Source organism: Protopterus annectens, chromosome 14.part0, assembly GCF_019279795.1.
Source record: "Protopterus annectens isolate FY-2018-M chromosome 14.part0, PAN1.0, whole genome shotgun sequence".
Classification (NCBI taxonomy): domain Eukaryota; kingdom Metazoa; phylum Chordata; order Ceratodontiformes; family Protopteridae; genus Protopterus; species Protopterus annectens.
Window position 1 is genome coordinate 635,806,616 of NC_056748.1, and position 22,111 is coordinate 635,828,726.

At 35.9% G+C, this 22,111-nt stretch overlaps 1 protein-coding gene across 1 annotated transcript in view; it reads left to right on the plus strand.

Annotated features, from left to right (window-relative positions):
- The window catches only part of CTNNA3 (catenin alpha 3), a 2,496,777-nt gene that overhangs the window by 2,147,359 nt on the left and 327,307 nt on the right, over positions 1-22,111 (plus strand). Inside the window, exon 8 of the mRNA XM_044055603.1 lies at positions 21,924-22,029. Within this exon, the coding sequence (XP_043911538.1) occupies positions 21,924-22,029 (106 nt within the window). The remainder of the gene's footprint in view (positions 1-21,923; positions 22,030-22,111) is intronic.

A 22,111-nucleotide genomic window follows, 5' to 3' on the forward strand; every position in this document is an offset into this window, starting at 1 on the left:
AAATATATATTTAGCTTTATAAAAATCATAAATTAAAAACATAAACCAACATGACTACATGACTGAAGAACGTTTTTCAAACGCTGCACAACGAACAATGTATAAACACGTTCAGTTACTATCATTGTATGCTGCATTCTGGAAATATAGTGACACTTCATTCTTGTTCCTAGCGTAAAACAGTTGTGAACCAACATAGTTAACTTGCATAGCATATAACTGACAGCCAGCGAGAACCCGTTCTCAATGACGTGGTAAATAGCAGACATTCCATAACAACACAAGATTATAAAAAATTGTAATGGTCTGAGAAGTACAATGTAACACAATAGGACATCTTGTCGAATCATTTGTTCACAAAAGGAACGGTTAATAGAAACATCATCAGGACAACTGTTGTCTGCGTTAGCCTTCCATGCTACAAGGATGCATGCTATCAAATATATTATAGGATAAACGTATATAAGCGTAAGCGGCGCTCCAGTGTGGGGCGTCTGCTGAATCTGGTGTTAACCTTTGTTACACAAATATAAATCATTATGAATAAAGTTATAGTGATGGTAAATCTACAACTGGGATCATACATATTAATCTGTAAAAAGAGGAGGAGAAGGACAGAAATCCGTTAACGATAACACGTCAATCTGTTGAAATATAAACTGTTCCTTGCAAAGTAGTGTCTCTATTACAAGAATGCTAAGCCCTATTTCTTAATGTATTGTAGTCCTTGCCTAACATTAGGTGAAAAAATGGTCCAGATTAAAGAGTATGGACAAACTTTTCACTAAGAATAAAAAGCCAAAGTTAACAGTCAAAGCTTATCTAACTGTTATGAGTCAGAGTTCTAGAAAGACTCATAAAAAACAAAAAGGACAGAAAAAGCAGGAAGAACATTTAAACATGAGCTCCTGTAGATAAAAAATCTGATGTCACTGAGATGAACTCTCAAAATGAATAAATAGGTAAGTCTGACAGTATACCCTGCGTCGGGATATGTACAAATGTAATTGTCATGATGGTGTACGGCACAGAGAGTCCGTTCACTAACGAATCCTGGTTAGAATGATCTAACAACGTAATACCCCCCATTACAAGGGTCTATTATTCAGGATAGGTTTTATAGATAAAAACTGGTTTAATCCAGGGTCAGCTTGTGCCTTCAGTAAAAGTATCCATTTTAATTCCATACATGCTAAGTTGTTAACACTGTCTCCTCCTCTGGCATTATTTCTCATTACTTGTAGTACTTTAAATGTGAAATAGTGGGAATTGTGTTCAATGATGTGTTTTGCAAGTGCATTTTGATCACTTCCTTCCTAATGTCATAGAGATGGTTGTATAGTCTGTCCCTGAGTCTCCTTTTGTGAGGCCCACGTAGAGCAGCTGGACAGCATTCACATGTGGCCAGGTATACTAAATTTGTGCTGTTACAGTTATGAAAATTATCTGGATGGAACTCATATAGACCATGCGGATGTTCAAAGGTTTGGTTCTTAGAAATGTGTGGACACATGTGACATTTCCGCAGGGAAATGTTCCTTTTTTGAATGGAGTCAAGTCATTATTTGCACAGTTAAATTTATCTATACATAGAATCTGCTTGAGGTTATTGCAGTTTCTGAAGCTAAAAGTGGGATGATTACCAACTATTTGTATAGTGTCTGGATCCATATTCAAAATGTTCCAATTTTTCTTAATCAGTTTTTGGATGTTGGAAACATCACTCGTATACTTCAATATGAAAGGTGTAATCCTTGAATTGTCATGTTTTCTATTGTTATTAAACAAAAATCGATATGAACTTTGTTCAGGAGTATACTTATCAGGCAGTGTACCAAAAACCTTCTGTTTACAGTCCCTAATCAGGTTGCTCTTGTAACCTCTATCCTTTAGTAGTTGTTCTAAAAAGGCTACTTCTCTCATGCAATCAGCTTCACTAGTACAAATCTTTGAAATTCTATTCAACTGACTTGTAACGATGCCTGAGAAAGTATGCCTGGGATGCATACTCTCAAACCTTAAAAGGGAATTCTTCCATGTAGGTTTCCTATAAAGTGACGTACTAATGCCATTATCTATATTAAATCTTAAAGTAAGGTCTAGAAAATTAACCTCTGCACTCGAGGTTTCAACAGTAAACCTAAGGAAAGAACTCGTGGATTCTATGTCTCTTATAAATTTTATGCAATCATTATGACTGCCTTCCCACACAAAGAGTACATCGTCTACAAACCTCTTGTATAGTTTTACTTTATTGAACTGAGTGTGCTTAAATAGATGGTTGCTTTCCCACTCATAGACTACCAAGTTTGCATAACTGTTGGCGCAGGGGGTGCCCATGGCAACCCCCCACTTCTGTAAATAAATCCTATCTTTAAACAGGAAAATGTTGTTAGTAAGTACTATTTCAAGTAAGTAATTGATCAATATCTGTCTACTGCTTGTGTATTGGGACCTACTAAGTAATAGATCATTTATGGCTTGCTGACCTAGTTCATTTGGTATGCTCGTAAACAGATTGACTACATCCATAGTTACCAACAGGTAATCTGAGACATCCTTGTCAAGTCTGAAATCCCTCAAAAACTCAATCAACTGATAAGAGTCCGATAGTATATTGGGAATAGCATTAACCATCGGTCTCAACATACATTCTAAGAAGGATGAAATTGTATAAGTACACCATCTCTCACTGGCTACTATCGGCCTCATCGGCACAGGAGTGACGTTTTTATGAATCTTGGGCAGACCTTTTATGATCGGTAGCATGGGATATTCGATCATAAAGTATTCATATGTCTCACAGCTAATTTGCCCACAAAGTAGTAGATCATATAAATCTGCCTGTATCCTTTTTATTGTATTGTCAACAAAGGTCTTAGACACTAAAGAATAGGTATTGGTGTCTGAAAGCATAGATGTCATAGTAGTGTCATATTCAAAAGTATTAAGTAAAACTACCGCTCCACCTTTATCTGCAGGTTTGATAGTTACTGTAGGATCACGTTTCAGTTGGTTAAGTGATCTCTGTTCTAACTCTGTCAAGTTAAAAAACTTGCATCTTTTTTGGTTGTTAATGAAATAATCATAGATATCCTTTTCACATAGTTTGGAAAAGCATTCCAAATCATGTGGAATGGGTGGCATGTAGTTGCTTTTACGTTTAAAAAACTTTCTAACTGCATCTGTTTGTATAGCAGAATTCCCTTTAAACAACAACTTAAGGGCCACATTGCGACAGAATAATCTAAGATCTACCAAGGTCTCATTCAAACTGCTGAGTTGGGAGGGTATAAAATTTAGTCCTTTGTTGAGGAGTGTGACAGCAGGGTCAGACAAAGTAAAGTCAGATAAATTGCAGACTAAGTCATTCAATTCCTTTGTTTTCTTGTCTGTCCGTACTTTTCTTCTGACCCCTTCCTCTTGCGGGGCCCCCTGCTGTTGGAGTGGCCTCTCCATGCCGTCTGTTGTTTGACAGGAAACGGTAAAAAATGGGTAGACGTAGTTGCAGTGTCTTTAGGTCTAGCCCCAAAAGTCATGTGAACTTTGTCAGCTTGTTGGTTAGGAAGAGGAGTGATATTAACAACGTTCCCTCCCAAGGGACTGCTGTTCAATGCTGAAGATGATGGAACATCAGTAGTTTGAAAATTGTCTGTGTTGGAACTAAAAGGTGCAGTATTAACTTCTACTGTTGTAGAATGAATGGTGGTAGTCTGGGAGGATATTCCGTCCTCTGCCATAGCCGGAGAACGGGTAGTTCTGGGCCATACAAATATCTGCCCGTTGGCAAAGTCATTGGAGTCTCTAATTAGTTTCCTCTGTTTCACTTGCCTAAGCCTTTCACTGAACAGATGCACCTGTGATCGTATGTTGTCTAGTCTCTGTTGGAAATAAGCTGTATTATAGGAGTCATTAAAGTGGCGTTGTTGTGAATCCACCTTATTTCTAAGCTCCGTCTCTAGCGGAGCAAAATAGTCTAAAAGCAGCTTAATATAATTAAATCCTAGACCTATATTGAGGTCTTGCCATTTCCGTAGTAGTATGGGGTGGCTGTCCCCATACGTCGGCATCTAAAATACTGCATACCGCGAGGTATAACTTTAAAATGGAGGCATGCCTCAAGATGTAAGCGTTGCCAGGCATACCTCTGTAATTTATAAAGATCATCTTGAAAAGTTCTGCAAAGAACATTAAATTCAGTTAATACCTCACCGTTGTTGATGGCATTCACAGGAGTGGATTGGTTGTATAATTCCAGAGTCAATAAAGGGTTGGCGTTGCAATGTAAAAGAGATTCCCATGCTGGTGTCACGACCTCCCTCGTCTCTGGTCTGAAGTCAAGCTCAATGTCAGTTGAATCCATGTGTAGAACCAGGAACAGCACACTGATAGCAGAACACTGTATGATAGAAACTGTTACTGGTGCTCAAAGACGCCTTCCGACAGGTAAAAACCAAATATCAGGAACAGGAATCAGAAGGAGTCACCACAGATGAATAAAGTCTCCGTTTGTAGCAAAATGTAAAACTTTTAATATAATAGAATACAGTGGATGGCTTTCATAGACAAGCTATGCTTCCTCAGATAATCAAGTTACAAATGCAGATAATGCTTATATATACAAACAGGAAGCATTTTGGCGGGATCGTTAACACAATTAAATAACCAATTGGTGTGGTATCCAAGGTTACAATTAAAAACACTCACAGAATTAGAACTTCTAACTTAAAATCCTTAAATGTACAAAATATATATTTAGCTTTATAAAATCATAAATTAAAACATAAACCAACATGACTGCATAGCTGAAGAGCGTTTTGTAAGCGCATAGCGAACAATGTATAAACAAGTTCAGTTGCTATCATTATAAGCTGCATTCTGGAGATATAATGACATTTCATTCTTGTTCCTAGCGTAAAACAGTTGTGAACCAACATAGTTAACTTGCATAGCATATAACTGACAGCCAGCGAGAACCGTTCTCAATGACGTGGTAAATAGCAGACATTCCATAACAACATAAGATTATAAAAAATTGTAATGGTCTGAGAAGTACAATGTAACACAATAGGACATCTTGTCGAATCATTTGTTCACAAAAGGAACGGTTAATAGAAACATCATCAGGACAACTGTTGTCTGCGTTAGCCTTCCATGCTACAAGGATGCATGCTATCAAATATATTATAGGATAAACGTATATAAACGTAAACGCGGCGCTCCAGTGTGGGGCGTCTGCTGAATGCAATTGTTAACCTTTGTTACACAGATACAAATAATTATGAATATAGTTATAGTGATGGTATATCTATAACTGAGGTCATGCATATTAGCCTGTAAATAACGTGTTATCGTTAAGGGGTTTCGGTCCTTCTCCCCCCCTTTTTTTACAGGCTAATATGCATGACCTCAGTTATAGATATACCATCACTATAACTATATTCATAATTATTTGTATCTGTGTAACAAAGGTTAACAATTGCATTCAGCAGACGCCCCACACTGGAGCGCCGCGTTTACGTTTATATACGTTTATCCTATAATATATTTGATAGCATGCATCCTTGTAGCATGGAAGGCTAACGCAGACAACAGTTGTCCTGATGATGTTTCTATTAACCGTTCCTTTTGTGAACAAATGATTCGACAAGATGTCCTATTGTGTTACATTGTACTTCTCAGACCATTACAATTTTTTATAATCTTGTGTTGTTATGGAATGTCTGCTATTTACCACGTCATTGAGAACGGGTTCTCGCTGGCTGTCAGTTATATGCTATGCAAGTTAACTATGTTGGTTCACAACTGTTTTACGCTAGGAACAAGAATGAAATGTCATTATATCTCCAGAATGCAGCTTATAATGATAGCAATTGAACTTGTTTATACATTGTTAGTTGCGTAGGGTTTGTAAAACGTTCTTCAGTTATGCAGTCATGTTGTTTTATGCCTTTAATTTACGATTTTCATAAAGCTAAATATATTTTGTATATTCTAGGATTTTAAGTAAGAAGTTCTAATTATGTGAGTGTTTTTAATTGTAACCTTGGATACCACACCAATTGGTTATTTAATTGTGTTAACGATCCCGCCAAAATGCTTCCTGTTTGTATATATAAGCATTATCTGCATTTGTAACTTGATTATCTGAGGAAGCATAGCTTGTCTATGCGAAAGCGCTCATCCACTGTATTCTATTATATTAAAAGTTTTACATTTTGCTACAAACGGAGACTTTATTCATCTGTGGTGACTCCTTCTGATTCCTGTTCCTGATATTTGGTTTTTACCTGTCGGAAGGCGTCTTTGAGCACCAGTAACAGTTCTTATCATACAGTGTTCTGCCATCAGTGTGCTGTTCCTGGTTCTACATATGGATTCAACTGACATTGAGCTTGACTTCAGACCAGAGACGAGGGAGGTCGTGACACCAGCATGGGAATCTCTTTTACATCGCAATGCCAACCCTTTATTGACTCTGGAATTATCCAACCAATCTACTCCTGTGAATGCCATTAACAACGGTGAGGTATTAACTGAATTTAATGTTCTTTGTAGAACTTTCCAAGACGATCTTTATAAATTACAGAGGTATGCCTGGCAACGCTTACATCTTGAGGCATGCCTCCACTTTAAAGTTATACCTCGCGGCATGCGAGTATTTTGCATGCCGACGTATGGGGATAGCCACCCCATACTACTACGGAAATGGCAAGACCTCAATATAGGTCTAGGATTTAATTATATTAAGCTGCTTTTAGACTATTTTGCTCCGCTAGAGACGGAGCTTAGAAATAAGGTGGATTCACAACAACGCCACTTTAATGAGTCCTATAATACAGCTTATTTCCAACAGAGACTAGACAACATACGATCACAGGTGCATCTGTTCAGTGAAAGGCTTAGGCAAGTGAAACAGAGGAAACTAATTAGAGACTCCAATGACTTTGCCAACGGGCAGATATTTGTATGGCCCAGAACTACCCGTTCTCCGGCTATGGCAGAGGACGGAATATCCTCCCAGACTACCACCATTCATTCTACAACAGTAGAAGTTAATACTGCACCTTTTAGTTCCAACACAGACAATTTTCAAACTACTCATGTTCCATCATCTTCAGCATTGAACAGCAGTCCCTTGGGAGGGAACGTTGTTAATATCACTCCTCTTCCTAACCAACAAGCTGACAAAGTTCACATGACTTTTGGGGCTAGACCTAAAGACACTGCAACTACGTCTACCCATTTTTTACCATTTCCTGTCAAACAACAGACGGCATGGAGAGGCCGCTCCAACAGCAGGGGGCCCCGCAAGAGGAAGGGGTCAGAAGAAAAGTACGGACAGACAAGAAAACAAAGGAATTGAATGACTTAGTCTGCAATTTATCTGACTTTACTTTGTCTGACCCTGCTGTCACACTCCTCAACAAAGGACTAAATTTTATACCCTCCCAACTCAGCAGTTTGAATGAGACCTTGGTAGATCTTAGATTATTCTGTCGCAATGTGGCCCTTAAGTTGTTGTTTAAAGGGAATTCTGCTATACAAACAGATGCAGTTAGAAAGTTTTTTAAACGTAAAAGCAACTACATGCCACCCATTCCACATGATTTGGAATGCTTTTCCAAACTATGTGAAAAGGATATCTATGATTATTTCATTAACAACCAAAAAAGATGCAAGTTTTTTAACTTGACAGAGTTAGAACAGAGATCACTTAACCAACTGAAACGTGATCCTACAGTAACTATCAAACCTGCAGATAAAGGTGGAGCGGTAGTTTTACTTAATACTTTTGAATATGACACTACTATGACATCTATGCTTTCAGACACCAATACCTATTCTTTAGTGTCTAAGACCTTTGTTGACAATACAATAAAAAGGATACAGGCAGATTTATATGATCTACTACTTTGTGGGCAAATTAGCTGTGAGACATATGAATACTTTATGATCGAATATCCCATGCTACCGATCATAAAAGGTCTGCCCAAGATTCATAAAAACGTCACTCCTGTGCCGATGAGGCCGATAGTAGCCAGTGAGAGATGGTGTACTTATACAATTTCATCCTTCTTAGAATGTATGTTGAGACCGATGGTTAATGCTATTCCCAATATACTATCGGACTCTTATCAGTTGATTGAGTTTTTGAGGGATTTCAGACTTGACAAGGATGTCTCAGATTACCTGTTGGTAACTATGGATGTAGTCAATCTGTTTACGAGCATACCAAATGAACTAGGTCAGCAAGCCATAAATGATCTATTACTTAGTAGGTCCCAATACACAAGCAGTAGACAGATATTGATCAATTACTTACTTGAAATAGTACTTACTAACAACATTTTCCTGTTTAAAGATAGGATTTATTTACAGAAGTGGGGGGTTGCCATGGGCACCCCCTGCGCCAACAGTTATGCAAACTTGGTAGTCTATGAGTGGGAAAGCAACCATCTATTTAAGCACACTCAGTTCAATAAAGTAAAACTATACAAGAGGTTTGTAGACGATGTACTCTTTGTGTGGGAAGGCAGTCATAATGATTGCATAAAATTTATAAGAGACATAGAATCCACGAGTTCTTTCCTTAGGTTTACTGTTGAAACCTCGAGTGCAGAGGTTAATTTTCTAGACCTTACTTTAAGATTTAATATAGATAATGGCATTAGTACGTCACTTTATAGGAAACCTACATGGAAGAATTCCCTTTTAAGGTTTGAGAGTATGCATCCCAGGCATACTTTCTCAGGCATCGTTACAAGTCAGTTGAATAGAATTTCAAAGATTTGTACTAGTGAAGCTGATTGCATGAGAGAAGTAGCCTTTTTAGAACAACTACTAAAGGATAGAGGTTACAAGAGCAACCTGATTAGGGACTGTAAACAGAAGGTTTTTGGTACACTGCCTGATAAGTATACTCCTGAACAAAGTTCATATCGATTTTTGTTTAATAACAATAGAAAACATGACAATTCAAGGATTACACCTTTCATATTGAAGTATACGAGTGATGTTTCCAACATCCAAAAACTGATTAAGAAAAATTGGAACATTTTGAATATGGATCCAGACACTATACAAATAGTTGGTAATCATCCCACTTTTAGCTTCAGAAACTGCAATAACCTCAAGCAGATTCTATGTATAGATAAATTTAACTGTGCAAATAATGACTTGACTCCATTCAAAAAAGGAACATTTCCCTGCGGGAAATGTCACATGTGTCCACACATTTCTAAGAACCAAACCTTTGAACATCCGCATGGTCTATATGAGTTCCATCCAGATAATTTTCATAACTGTAACAGCACAAATTTAGTATACCTGGCCACATGTGAATGCTGTCCAGCGTTCTACGTGGGCCTCACAAAAAGGAGACTCAGGGACAGACTATACAACCATCTCTATGACATTAGGAAGGGAAGTGATCAAAATGCACTTGCAAAACACATCATTGAACACAATTCCCACTATTTCACATTTAAAGTACTACAAGTAATGAGAAATAATGCCAGAGGAGGAGACAGTGTTAACAACTTAGCATGTATGGAATTAAAATGGATACTTTTACTGAAGGCACAAGCTGACCCTGGATTAAACCAGTTTTTATCTATAAAACCTATCCTGAATAATAGACCCTTGTAATGGGGGGTATTACGTTGTTAGATCATTCTAACCAGGATTCGTTAGTGAACGGACTCTCTGTGCCGTACACCATCATGACAATTACATTTGTACATATCCCGACGCAGGGTATACTGTCAGACTTACCTATTTATTCATTTTGAGAGTTCATCTCAGTGACATCAGATTTTTTATCTACAGGAGCTCATGTTTAAATGTTCTTCCTGCTTTTTCTGTCCTTTTTGTTTTTTATGAGTCTTTCTAGAACTCTGACTCATAACAGTTAGATAAGCTTTGACTGTTAACTTTGGCTTTTTATTCTTAGTGAAAAGTTTGTCCATACTCTTTAATCTGGACCATTTTTTCACCTAATGTTAGGCAAGGACTACAATACATTAAGAAATAGGGCTTAGCATTCTTGTAATAGAGACACTACTTTGCAAGGAACAGTTTATATTTCAACAGGCTGTAAAAACTGACGTGTTATCGTTAAGGGGTTTCGGTCCTTCTCCACCCCTTTTTTTACAGGCTAATATGCATGACCTCAGTTATAGATATACCATCACTATAACTATATTCATAATTATTTGTATCTGTGTAACAAAGGTTAACAATTGCATTCAGCAGACGCCCCACACTGGAGCGCCGCGTTTACGTTTATATACGTTTATCCTATAATATATTTGATAGCATGCATCCTTGTAGCATGGAAGGCTAACGCAGACAACAGTTGTCCTGATGATGTTTCTATTAACCGTTCCTTTTGTGAACAAATGATTCGACAAGATGTCCTATTGTGTTACATTGTACTTCTCAGACCATTACAATTTTTTATAATCTTGTGTTGTTATGGAATGTCTGCTATTTACCACGTCATTGAGAACGGGTTCTCGCTGGCTGTCAGTTATATGCTATGCAAGTTAACTATGTTGGTTCACAACTGTTTTACGCTAGGAACAAGAATGAAATGTCATTATATCTCCAGAATGCAGCTTATAATGATAGCAACTGAACTTGTTTATACATTGTTCGTTGCGTAGCGTTTACAAAACGTTCTTCAGCTATGCAGTCATGTTGGTTTATGTTTTTAATTTATGATTTTTATAAAGCTAAATATATATTTTGTACATTTAAGGATTTTAAGTTAGAAGTTCTAATTCTGTGAGTGTTTTTAATTGTAACCTTGGATACCACACCAATTGGTTATTTAATTGTGTTAACGATCCCGCCAAAATGCTTCCTGTTTGTATATATAAGCATTATCTGCATTTGTAACTTGATTATCTGAGGAAGCATAGCTTGTCTATGCGAAAGCGCTCATCCACTGTATTCTATTATATTAAAAGTTTTACATTTTGCTACAAACGGAGACTTTATTCATCTGTGGTGACTCCTTCTGATTCCTGTTCCTGATATTTGGTTTTTACCTGTCGGAAGGCGTCTTTGAGCACCAGTAACAGTTCTTATCATACATCCACTAATATCTGTACAAGTATCACAACTGTGATAAGAATAATCAACACATGGATGACTTCAAACCTGCTAGCCTTTGCAACATTTGTTTACCATAATCCCGTATTAGTATTGTCTACTTTCCATACACATATCAAAGTTATTTTAGAAAAAAAGTAATGAATGGCTTCTTCTGATTATAAGAAGAAACTTGTTCTATAATCTTAGAAGGCATTTTGCAATGACTCTGTCAGCTTTTTTATATTAAGGATATTTATTTATTACTATTTACTAACCAGGGAACAGTGTTGATTCACATCTTTTCAGACTCAGAGAGCATTGTTTGGTTAATTGCCTTTCTCAGAGTCACACATTAGGTAGCTGGAAGTGGAAGGAGCCAATCTCTGTACCTTTTGTTATATACAAAGCAGTTTGATAACAGTTTGTTGTCTTGATCTTCTGTGCTAACTGCTATAAGTGTTAGTTTTCCTGATAAGGTGTTAATTATCTCATTGTGATGTGCTAAAGATGTATACTTTAGTGTGGTATGCTACAGATGTAGACTTTAGTGTGGTATGCTACTGATGTAGACTTTAGTGTGGTATTCTACGGATGTAGACATTAGTGTGATGTGCTACAGGTGTAGACTTTAGTATGGTATGCTACTGATGTAGACTTTAGTGTTATATGTTACAGATGTAGACTTTAGTGTGGTATGCTATGGGTGCAGACTTTACTGTGGTATGCTACTGATGTAGACTTTAGTGTGGTATGCTACAGACGTAGACTTTAGTGTGGTGTGCTACAGGTGTAGTCTTTAAACTACAGCTGCATAGGTCCTTAATTTGCAATTTATAAGAAAGAGAATATACTGACAGTTCCGGAAGCCTTTCTGAATAGTTCAAGATTTTTTTGTCTTGTAAATTTTTTTCTTGTAAGAAATCTCTTTAAGTAATTTAAAAATGCCGCAAAATGAAGTATTGCGTTCAGTAGTGTGTTAGAACAATGAGGGATAAATAGGTACAGTAATCACGCTGGGGACTCTTAAGAAATGATATGAGCTACAGAACACACACTAATGATTTTTGTAGATATAATTTGGTCAAAGCTTATCTTTACTATGTATGTCTTTTTTATTATCTGGCCATTTATTATAAAAGCAGAATTTGTCCTCCTTACCAAATCTCTTGCTACAAGCTTTATTGAGAATAAAGGTGTGGTATTTATTACTGCACCAGCTGGGTCTTCTTTGTAAACCATTTTGAAAAACTTTTTTTTTTTTTAATTAAAATAATCATGTTACCTGGTTTGCTAACATCAGTTTATTTGATTCCACAATTTTTTATGTGGACCAAGTACAGAGCCCTGAGGATGCTGCATGTAACTTCTCTAGAGATCATCATTCCACCAACTTAACAATATTTGTGTTTTGATTTATGCATTGAATTGCATGTGGATTGACATTTATTGTTTTAAAGTTGTGAACTGTTTCCTTAAGCATCATCAAACTCAAGATAAACAATATGCCCTTCCAGCCCTTCATCAAATGTTGCTTTTGCTTTTTAAAAAAATGCCACAAGATTCAAAAGTTAAGCACTGCTCTTAACAAGCCATTACAGGTCGCTGTGCTACAGGAATCCTCTGTGACATTGTGGATATGTTGTATTTAAGGAAGCAATATTGCTTGACAGGGTGTGTGTTAATGTGTAATTAACGACCGTCCAGTAGTGTTATGAGGCCTGATACCACAGGTGAAGAACCTCTACACCCCTGGAAGTGCATTAACTACACATTAACACACACCCTTGAAGGCATTATCGTGCTTAGACAACAGGCCCTCTGTAAAAATTTTGTGTTTTACTTGCTTATTTATTTTTTTAAGTGCTATATTATTTTTTTATATATTTTATTGTAAAATAGTTCCTCTGCCTACTGTTTCAAACTTGCTATATTACATGTTAATGGTGTTGGAGGAAGCATTTTACATCAAATATATATAAAAAATAATATAGTGCTTAAAAAATAAGCAAGTGAAATACAACAATTTTACATATAGGCCATTCTCTCTACCATAAACATATACACAGTTTATTCTGCTTTCACACACATACATGTACACACAGTCTCCTCTGCTTTCATAGACACATTCACTCACACAAGATCTGTCTCAGCCTCTTCTCAGTCTCTCACAGTCTCCAGCTGCTTTCATACACACATTAAGTCTCACACTCTTGATGTCTCTCACAGGCAGTCTCCTCTGCTTACATACATGCATTCACTCACACATCACTCTCGCTTTCTCTCTCACTCTCTCCATCTATCTCTTTCTCTTTCTCTCACACACACAGACACACATTCTCTCTGCTTTTGTGTACCTATTCACTCACACATGCAGACAGAAACTTACACACACGAGATCGCTCTCTGTTACTTAAATACATGCATAGACTCTCACACACACGCTGTGTTTTCTTTTTTTTTCATTTTCTTATTTTACACTCGCTAAACAGTAAAAGGGCTGCTGAGTAAATGTAAAATTATGTCTCATTCACTCTCACTGACATGCACACATACACTCACACACAGACATAAACACACACTTACCTTTTTGTCTTCTTTATTTTATATTTTACACTTGCTAAACAGCAAAAACCGCTGCTTAGCGAGTATAAAATAATTGTGGCCATTTTGTTTCCTCCGTCCGAGCTCCACTGTGGCTTGATAAGCTGCCTTGAAGTGGAGGACTCATTCTTCTCAGCGGGCATTACTTGTACATTAATACCCTGATGTTGAACACTGATTCTCCAATCAGGGTATTGATGTAGAGTTTGCCCATTGTCTATGAGCATGGTAATTGTTTTAGTTAGAATACTTATCGTGCTGATGTGACAAAAATTGTTTGTCTTTTTAAATATGCCAGTATTGCCTGTACAGATCAAGGATATATCTATATGCTTACATTATTTTTAGCATAATTGATAGGAGTTTACCTTGTGTTTAGGAATCCACTATGTATGTCATTTGGTCATGTGTGACTTGATTTATTTTTTAATTTTACTTATTCCAGCAGTCGCCTTGTCTGAATTTATATAGGAGATATCTTCTACCATCTATTTATCACTCTAAAATAGTTCATTGATTATTTCTAAGTGTGCATTGAGGGATAGAATTTATTCCTCTGTTTGCTGTTTTTTTTTTTAACCAAATAGGTATAAAGGTCAAGCAATCCTTTTCAGTCATGGCCCAAACACAAAGAATTAGATTCCACAACAATATACGCAGTTAAAAACTGAAGGTGTAGTTAAATCATTTAAGTACACAACAGGTATACAGTACTTTCTTCAAAATGTATTTTGCAGGTTGAATATTTGAAGAATATACACACACATAAGGTAGACATCTTGTGTTTTCGTTTAATCTGCAGTAACTAATCTGTGTTGGAAATGCCATTGGTAAATTAGAAGTACATATCCGTTCATCAATGTCTACTTCCTCTAGAACTGCATACATTGAACACAAAATATCAAGCTGAAAATTTTACATTGAGCCCATTGAATTTACAAAAAAAAAACTAAGAAAAATAAGAAACCATCATTTGTGTGTGTGTGGGGGGGGGGGGGCAAGGTTCACTGTCTTCTCCATATCCCAACAACTTTAAATAAAGTCCAAGATCTCTCACAGTGAGGAAATGAAAAATTCACTTAATTAAAGGTCTATCAGACCCAGAAAGTATACATACTATGCAAAAAATAAATAAATAAATACATTAAAACTGTTAAGTGAACAGAACATAGCCAGTGGCTTACACTACTAAAGTTCAGAAAGCAGCAATTTACCTATGACATGCAGCAGTCAAATTATTAAATTTGAATGAAGTGTATTAGTAAAATACAATAAAAGCAGAGCTGAAGGAACCTATAACACCCAATTTAGAAATTTTTATCAGCTGCAATTCAACACAAATCAGTTTTGATTTGGGTATATATTTTACAGTTTGTTTATCAGTCATTATTCCAAAGTACTTGCAGGCATTTTCCTTTAATAAACATCATACGAGTTTATCTTTGAAGCCAGTCAATGTTTAAGGTGAGTGGCAGCTCTCAGAATAAGAGTCCAAGATACTCTACATTTAAAGAAGGCTTTTTCTTCACTGTACGGTCCAAGTGGGTGTCTTATTAACAAACAACGTGTGGCCTATCATCTGTTTGATGATTCTTTAAAAACGTTTTTGGACTGGCTGTGAGGGTAGTCTGCTTGTTCCTAAGATAAGTGGCATTGGGTTAAATTTTATTCTGTATGCTTTTATGTACTTCATGGAATGCATGATGAGGATTAATGTTATTTAAATTTGCTTTCTAGAATTTTCCAGGCTAGGTCTCTTTGCTCTATTGTTTTTTGACTTTTTGTTTAATCAATAGCAACATTCATCGTCAAGTCATCAACCACTCTTTATTTCATTTTCTATATGATGTTGGCATCATTTTAGTACCACTATCTTTCCTTCTTCAGTCATGATGCCCTTGTTTCTTCTTGCTTTCGTCCTCCTTCCAAATCTTCTTGGGTCATATGCATTACTCCACATGTGCCCAAACCACCATAATCTGTTCTGTTTGACCCTCTCTGAAACAGGTGCGACTTTGAGTTGGACCTTGAAAATACAACAAATTTCAGAAAAAAGGATGATGTGAATAGAAGTCAGTTGAGAAATAATGTAAGATAAGGCATTGCTTGAGTTTGTTTCCATGAATAAAGGGGAGATGGGCAGTCTTTTGACTGCAACATAATATGCAAGCTTGATTCTTATATCACACAAATTGGCCATCTTGATCTAATTTTAGTGGGGGGATGGTTCTTGAATGTTTTGGCAATCTTTAAGGAAATTTGCTATTGGTGAAAATTCATTGCTCTGATGAGGCATGCTTGTACCAGGTAAATAAGTGAACTGGTACTACGAATGTGTCATGGGTTCTTTAATTATCTGAATCCAAATATCTGGTGCAATATAAATAACAGAAGACCAGGAACCATCAGTCTGAAGAAATCTTCTATGTGAAAGATGAAAGAGCATAATCTTGGTGCGTTTTTACTGCAATAAACGGAGTTTATATACAGGCTTGTTTGCTGCGTTTTCTATTTGGTTCTTTAATTATCTGGCCAGATTAACATAGAATATATTGTTGTTGCTAGGTTTAATGTTTTTAAGTTAAGGCCATATGAACTATATAATTCTTGCCATTTCCTTTTGGATGCATAACTACCTGTATTCATTCAACTAAGCTGACAGAAGAAGGAGGTTGACTTTAATTTAAACAAAGATAGAGGTGAGTATTCTTGTCAATAGTCAGATGAACTCCTACATAGTTGGAAGCATTACCATGGGAGGAGTGTTTTTACTTGCTTATCTTACAGAATTTCCATTGGCAGGATTTTAATAAGTATAAATATCAAGATACCTCCACCAATGCTCAGCCCAGAACTGCTATCCCCGTGAAAAGAGTAGTTTTGATTTATAAAGGAGAATTGACAGAAATAATTTTCATTCAAGGTTTGACTGCTAGTATATGAGGTAGTTGAGTAATTAGTCAAAATTTAGGAAGACTGCATTTCACAGTAATGCAATTGATATTAAAAATACATACCCAAAAGTATTTGTACTTTAATATGTTAATTATTGTAGAAGGTATTGGAAGATTTTGTCACGAGGAAGAACAAATGACCTCTGATAGAATAATTTTAATGGCTAAATATAGTTTAGTGAAGAGTTTCTCATAAGAAATTTTTTATAGGGCTTTTTGACTTGATAAGCAGGGTCAGTGAATTGATATAAGAGATTTACAGTAGTGTATAATTCATTTTCTTCTGGGTGAGTTAGTTTCCCAGATGGCTGTTGAAAGAGATTAGTTTGTTTAATAATAAACAAAAATGGATCATCTTATAAGTTTGACTGGGAGATTTGAGGAAGACAGTCTGTCTCTGGGGATTATGTAAATGCCTTTAGTGTGAAGAGGCTGAGCCAAAGTGTAACAGTTAAAATAATGACACCCACTCTGATTTGGTAAGGGGCAAATAAGAGTGAAAGCTTGCTAAAGGTAAAAATGTTTGTGTTGTGTATTTGTTAGTCTCTAAAAAAACTGATACTTGCTCCAGAAGTGATAACAGTGATCTAATGGAGTGAGTTAGAAACTGCTGCTACCCAAGGCTTAGGCTTAAATTAAGTGCAGAGAAAGATAGAGATTTTAGGACTTAATGTCTTCAAGAGCTGAAAAAAAATGACTTATATTGAGATCAGATGGGGTTTAGCTGTGATGCTAGCAGGAGCTGAGAAAAAGACAGAGAGATAGAAGGGGGTATATATCTTATTGCCACCAAGACCTATAAATATAGAGCCAAGCAAGAAATATAGCGAGAAATAATGCAATATGCACCTGAATAAGAATTGATAAAGGAATGTGGACTTGTTCTTGTTGCTACAAAGAGACAAGAAAATGAATAACAGAGAGAGAATATAAGGCACTGCTCTTTCTGCCACCAGAAAATGAGAAGAAATCTAAGTGAAAGAGAGAGTTTATGTCAGACAGCAAGAGAAAAGGAATGTACTAACAGAAAAGAGGGGGGTTTGCCCAATATTGCACAGAAGAATGCAATAAAATTTAAAAAAGGAGGGTTTGTTCTTATGAGGGTTAAAAATGCAGTTGGATTACAGAAAATAGAGGGTTAGCTGTTGTTGATAGTCAATTAATATGGTAGGAGTAAAAGAAAATGAGGGTTAGTTGTGATAAATCAAGGAGTATAGTAGGTGTAAAAGAAGGAGGGAGGTTAGGTCTTGCTGCATCCAAGAACTGAGAAATTTTGTAAGTCAGAGCAAAAGAGAAGGTAAGGAAGGAGAGGTGTTATGTTTGCTGAGTGCTAGACTAAGAAAAGCAATGCGTTTTATCTAGTTATCAACAACAGCAGTGACATAAAATAAAGTTTAGAGACAAAGTGCTTGCTCTTACTGCCTCATAGATGTAAGTAAATAAATGGTGAGACAAAAACTTATAAGGCTTGTCTTTTATTGATAGTCTAGCTGATGTCCCAAGATCATGTATGCTTAAACACTCCCTTTTAATTATAGGCTCATTCTGATTAAAAGTATATTTTCAGGGGGGCTGGGTGATGACCCTGTGCTCCCAGTTCCTTTCAATCTGGATAAAATAAAAGTGTATGATGAAGCAGTAATAATAACGATGCATTTAATGTTTAGTAAAGATGACATCATAAAACTTGCCAAAAAAGTTGACTTCTGACCACATTGTCTACTTGGATAATTTCTTGGAACCATAATGTTACATTTGCATCTTCTTTTTTTAATTACTGATTCAGATGACATCTTACTACATTTGCCAGTGAGAGCAAGCTAGTTTGTTGTATTTTATCCCGGTGATGTTACTAGGAGATACATTTCCCTAGGTGCAATTAATATGTGTTTTCTAAAAAAAAGGCATGGAGATTAATCCTAAGGATGTGATATTCTATGGTTGTTTTCTTTTAGATGACTACATCTTAAGTAGTGTCATTTTGGTAGAAATCAGCTCTGTTTAGGGTCAAGTTATATATATAAAGAACAAGTTGAGGACAGGTGCAAATGTTTCCAGCTTTGTGCAGAGGTACTGAAATGCAATGTTTCTGATTAATCAAATAGTTATCAGTTCTTCTATGCATTGGTTCCATTTTTTGGAAAACAGTAAGGGCCTGTATTGAATATGAAGAGCCACTTTTTTAAGGGATCGGAGAAGAATGGAATGAACATAAAGGATGTTTATATAATCTCTTCTATACCGTGAGTCTTAATCTCTGAACATTTCTTCCTGTGACTTATAAGTTGTTTAAAGGGTATATATGCATTGCTTATAAAGCAATCAAGGGTCAGTTTCTTTGAAATGCTATTGCCTTTTCTTTGCAGAACATTCACTTTCAGTTAGACACCTGTGTAATCATTTGTCATTGCAGTGAAAAGTGTAACGCATTGTCTCCTTCTGTAATGACTAGTTTCTTAAGCCAAGTCATTATCTTACTCAAACACAGTGTCTGCGGACATCCAGATCAGGGATAAAGCCCGGGATCATTGCTATGAAATAGGTTGGCTTCCTTTTAAAAGTATGTTAATACCTAAATTTACATAAATATATGGAAGTTGCTAAAATTCTAGAACAGATAATTAGCACTATGTTTTAGGTGGCCAGCACTTTGAGCTTTCATACAAACTGTGAAATTACAAATCAGAAAGCAGTTCATGACTTAGTATCAAAGAACATTCTTAGTATGTAAAGCCCTAATAAAATGATATTGGCACTTATATTTTCTATTCATACATTTGGTTATATATGATTGTGTAAATGCAATGATACAAGCAGACCCAGATATGATAGGAAAAGCTTTACTTGGGTATGATTACACAAACAAAACACACAAAAAATATAATACATATCAGATCATATTATAATAGCAATGTAGAATTCTCAATTCAAAATAAGCTATGGATATCAAGCATGGAGGACAAGTTGCATCTGAAACTGGAAATCAAGAAAAGGTGTGACTGAGGAAGTAGACTGGCTGGTAATGGTTTATTGGAGGAAGAAAAACCACAGACTAGGTGACAGAAGAAAAAGAACAATGTAGCCAAAAGAGCTGTACTTATGTTTCAAAGAAGAAATGATCTTATGATACATTCTATTATTAAATGGATTATTAAATGTAGCATAGATATAAGTTAGCAAATGTTGAAGAAAAACAAGCAGTAGGGATGGGGGACAGATATTAAATGAAGGAGTACTATAAGGTAAAACCAGAAATGTTGGTACAAGTCTAATAAAATGCATTTGTATGTTATAGACATCACAATGAAAAGATACAGAAGAATGGAATAAATATAAAGGTTGTTTACCAACAAATTGTTCAGATCAAACAAAAGCAAGTTGGCTTAATGCTACAGATAATCATTAGGTGTGAGAAAGAAGTAAGGGAAATAATTGTAAGAGGCAAGGGTGTAAATATTTTTTTTTTGTAGATAATTTCCTGCTGTTTCATTTCCATGATTATTTCCCCACTCTCTTGGTAAGTCCAGTCATTTCCTAAATCAAACTCATTGTCTGCAGTGACAAGATGAAGGATGAATGAGCCTGGGATTGTCAATAATTAGGCATAAAGACATATTTTGTTTTCCCAGATTCCTTTCCCCTTGGCAGCCTGATGTGCACAAAATGAGGTGAATAATACCAGCACTTTAGCATATGTGCTGCTGTGCAATATACAAGGTTCTCAACAGCATTGCTTCTTGCTTGACAGACTAGAACACATGCATTGGTTCATGCATTGAATACTTGTGCACCTCTTGTTGTAAGTAGCATAGGAGATCTGACTGACTCCTACACAGGGGATGGGGGTTAGTTAGCATCACTCACTCTCTCCCTCTTCTTCCTTGAATACTTCAACACTAGGGTTACAAGTTAAACACGTTGCCTAAGACTTAATCAAAGTTTTATCCTTTTAAACTGCAGAAGTAGTACTAGTTCAGTAGTAAAACAGTAGAGATAACTAATGTCTTTAATGATTATACTAGCATGAGTTCCACATATGGAAACTATTCATGGGTATTTACTTCCCAAAAGGGAAAGGCAGGAACTTTTTCTAGAAAAAAAATGTCTACAGTAATAATTTCTTTAGGATGTGAAGAAAAGAAGATTGTGCTGCAGTTTATGGCAGTGGTTAGAATTATAGAATTTAAATGTAGTACTACAATAAAGAAAGAAGCACAGTGGAGGAACCTGGATCCTTTCTGCTTTCCTCTGTAAAAGATAACTGAACTTCAATGTAGAAAGAGATGAACAAGGTGGAGGGAGAAATGTTTAGGTACAAAGCAAAGCCCCCTGCACACCTTAGTAATTTTTGTTAACCCTAACCCTGACATGCATCTTAACTTTAAAAATACCCTTCTCATAACACTATCACCATTCAGACAAATTTAAGCTGAATATAATCACTTTATGGGTAGTGTATCAGAAAACAAAATTAGTTTCCTTTTTCATTGTACTGAATGTTGTTGTAGTCTATAGGATATAATGAGTGATTGGCATGTCATGGTGCATGTTTTGTACGTTGACCAAGTGACATGACCATTCATTATAAAATCATAGATATATATACGGTTCCCTTCACAAGATTGAATGGATGGGAAGCTTGAAAGGCATCGTTTACACTGACTGTGTAGTCAACACCTTTCTTGTTAATCCAATTTCTTCAACAATATAGCTGATTAACAGTTGTGGAAGATTTTTGCATACTGGCATTGGGGAATATGCTCTTTCCTCAATATGTGCAATGTCATATTTGGTATATATATAATTAATAGGTAATGCGGGATGCATTCCCAGTACAAAAGCATTGTTTTGTAGATACATGCTCCAAGGTTATACCTCAGAAAATTTGAACTTTCATGTCAAAGTTTTCTATTTTTTCAATTATTTTCTGTCAATATTCACATTGTCAACATTTGAGATTTTAGAATTTGTTAAGCACATACACATGCACACCACACACACACACACACACACACACACACACACACACACACACACACACACACACACACATATATAGATATATATATATATATATATATATATATATATATATATATATATATATATATATATATATATTTCCTTTGAGCAGAATTAAAAGTTTAGAGTCTCTCTATAAGATTTAGTTTTTTTCCTGAGTATGAAGGAGTTTAAACAAATTTTTATGTTAACGTATTGTGGAGAAGTAATTTGATTGAAATGTTCCTTCTCTTCATTTCTAAGGGGAAGAGGCCCTTTGAAGAATACTACAGATGTAATCAATGCTGCAAAAATTATATCTGAAGCTGGTTCAAAATTAGATGAATTAACTTCTGAAATTGCATTTCAGGTAAGATGGTATTATTAGCTAATATGGTTTAATCTTGATATATATTTAAGTTGCAAAAGTAAAATACATACTGAACTGTACT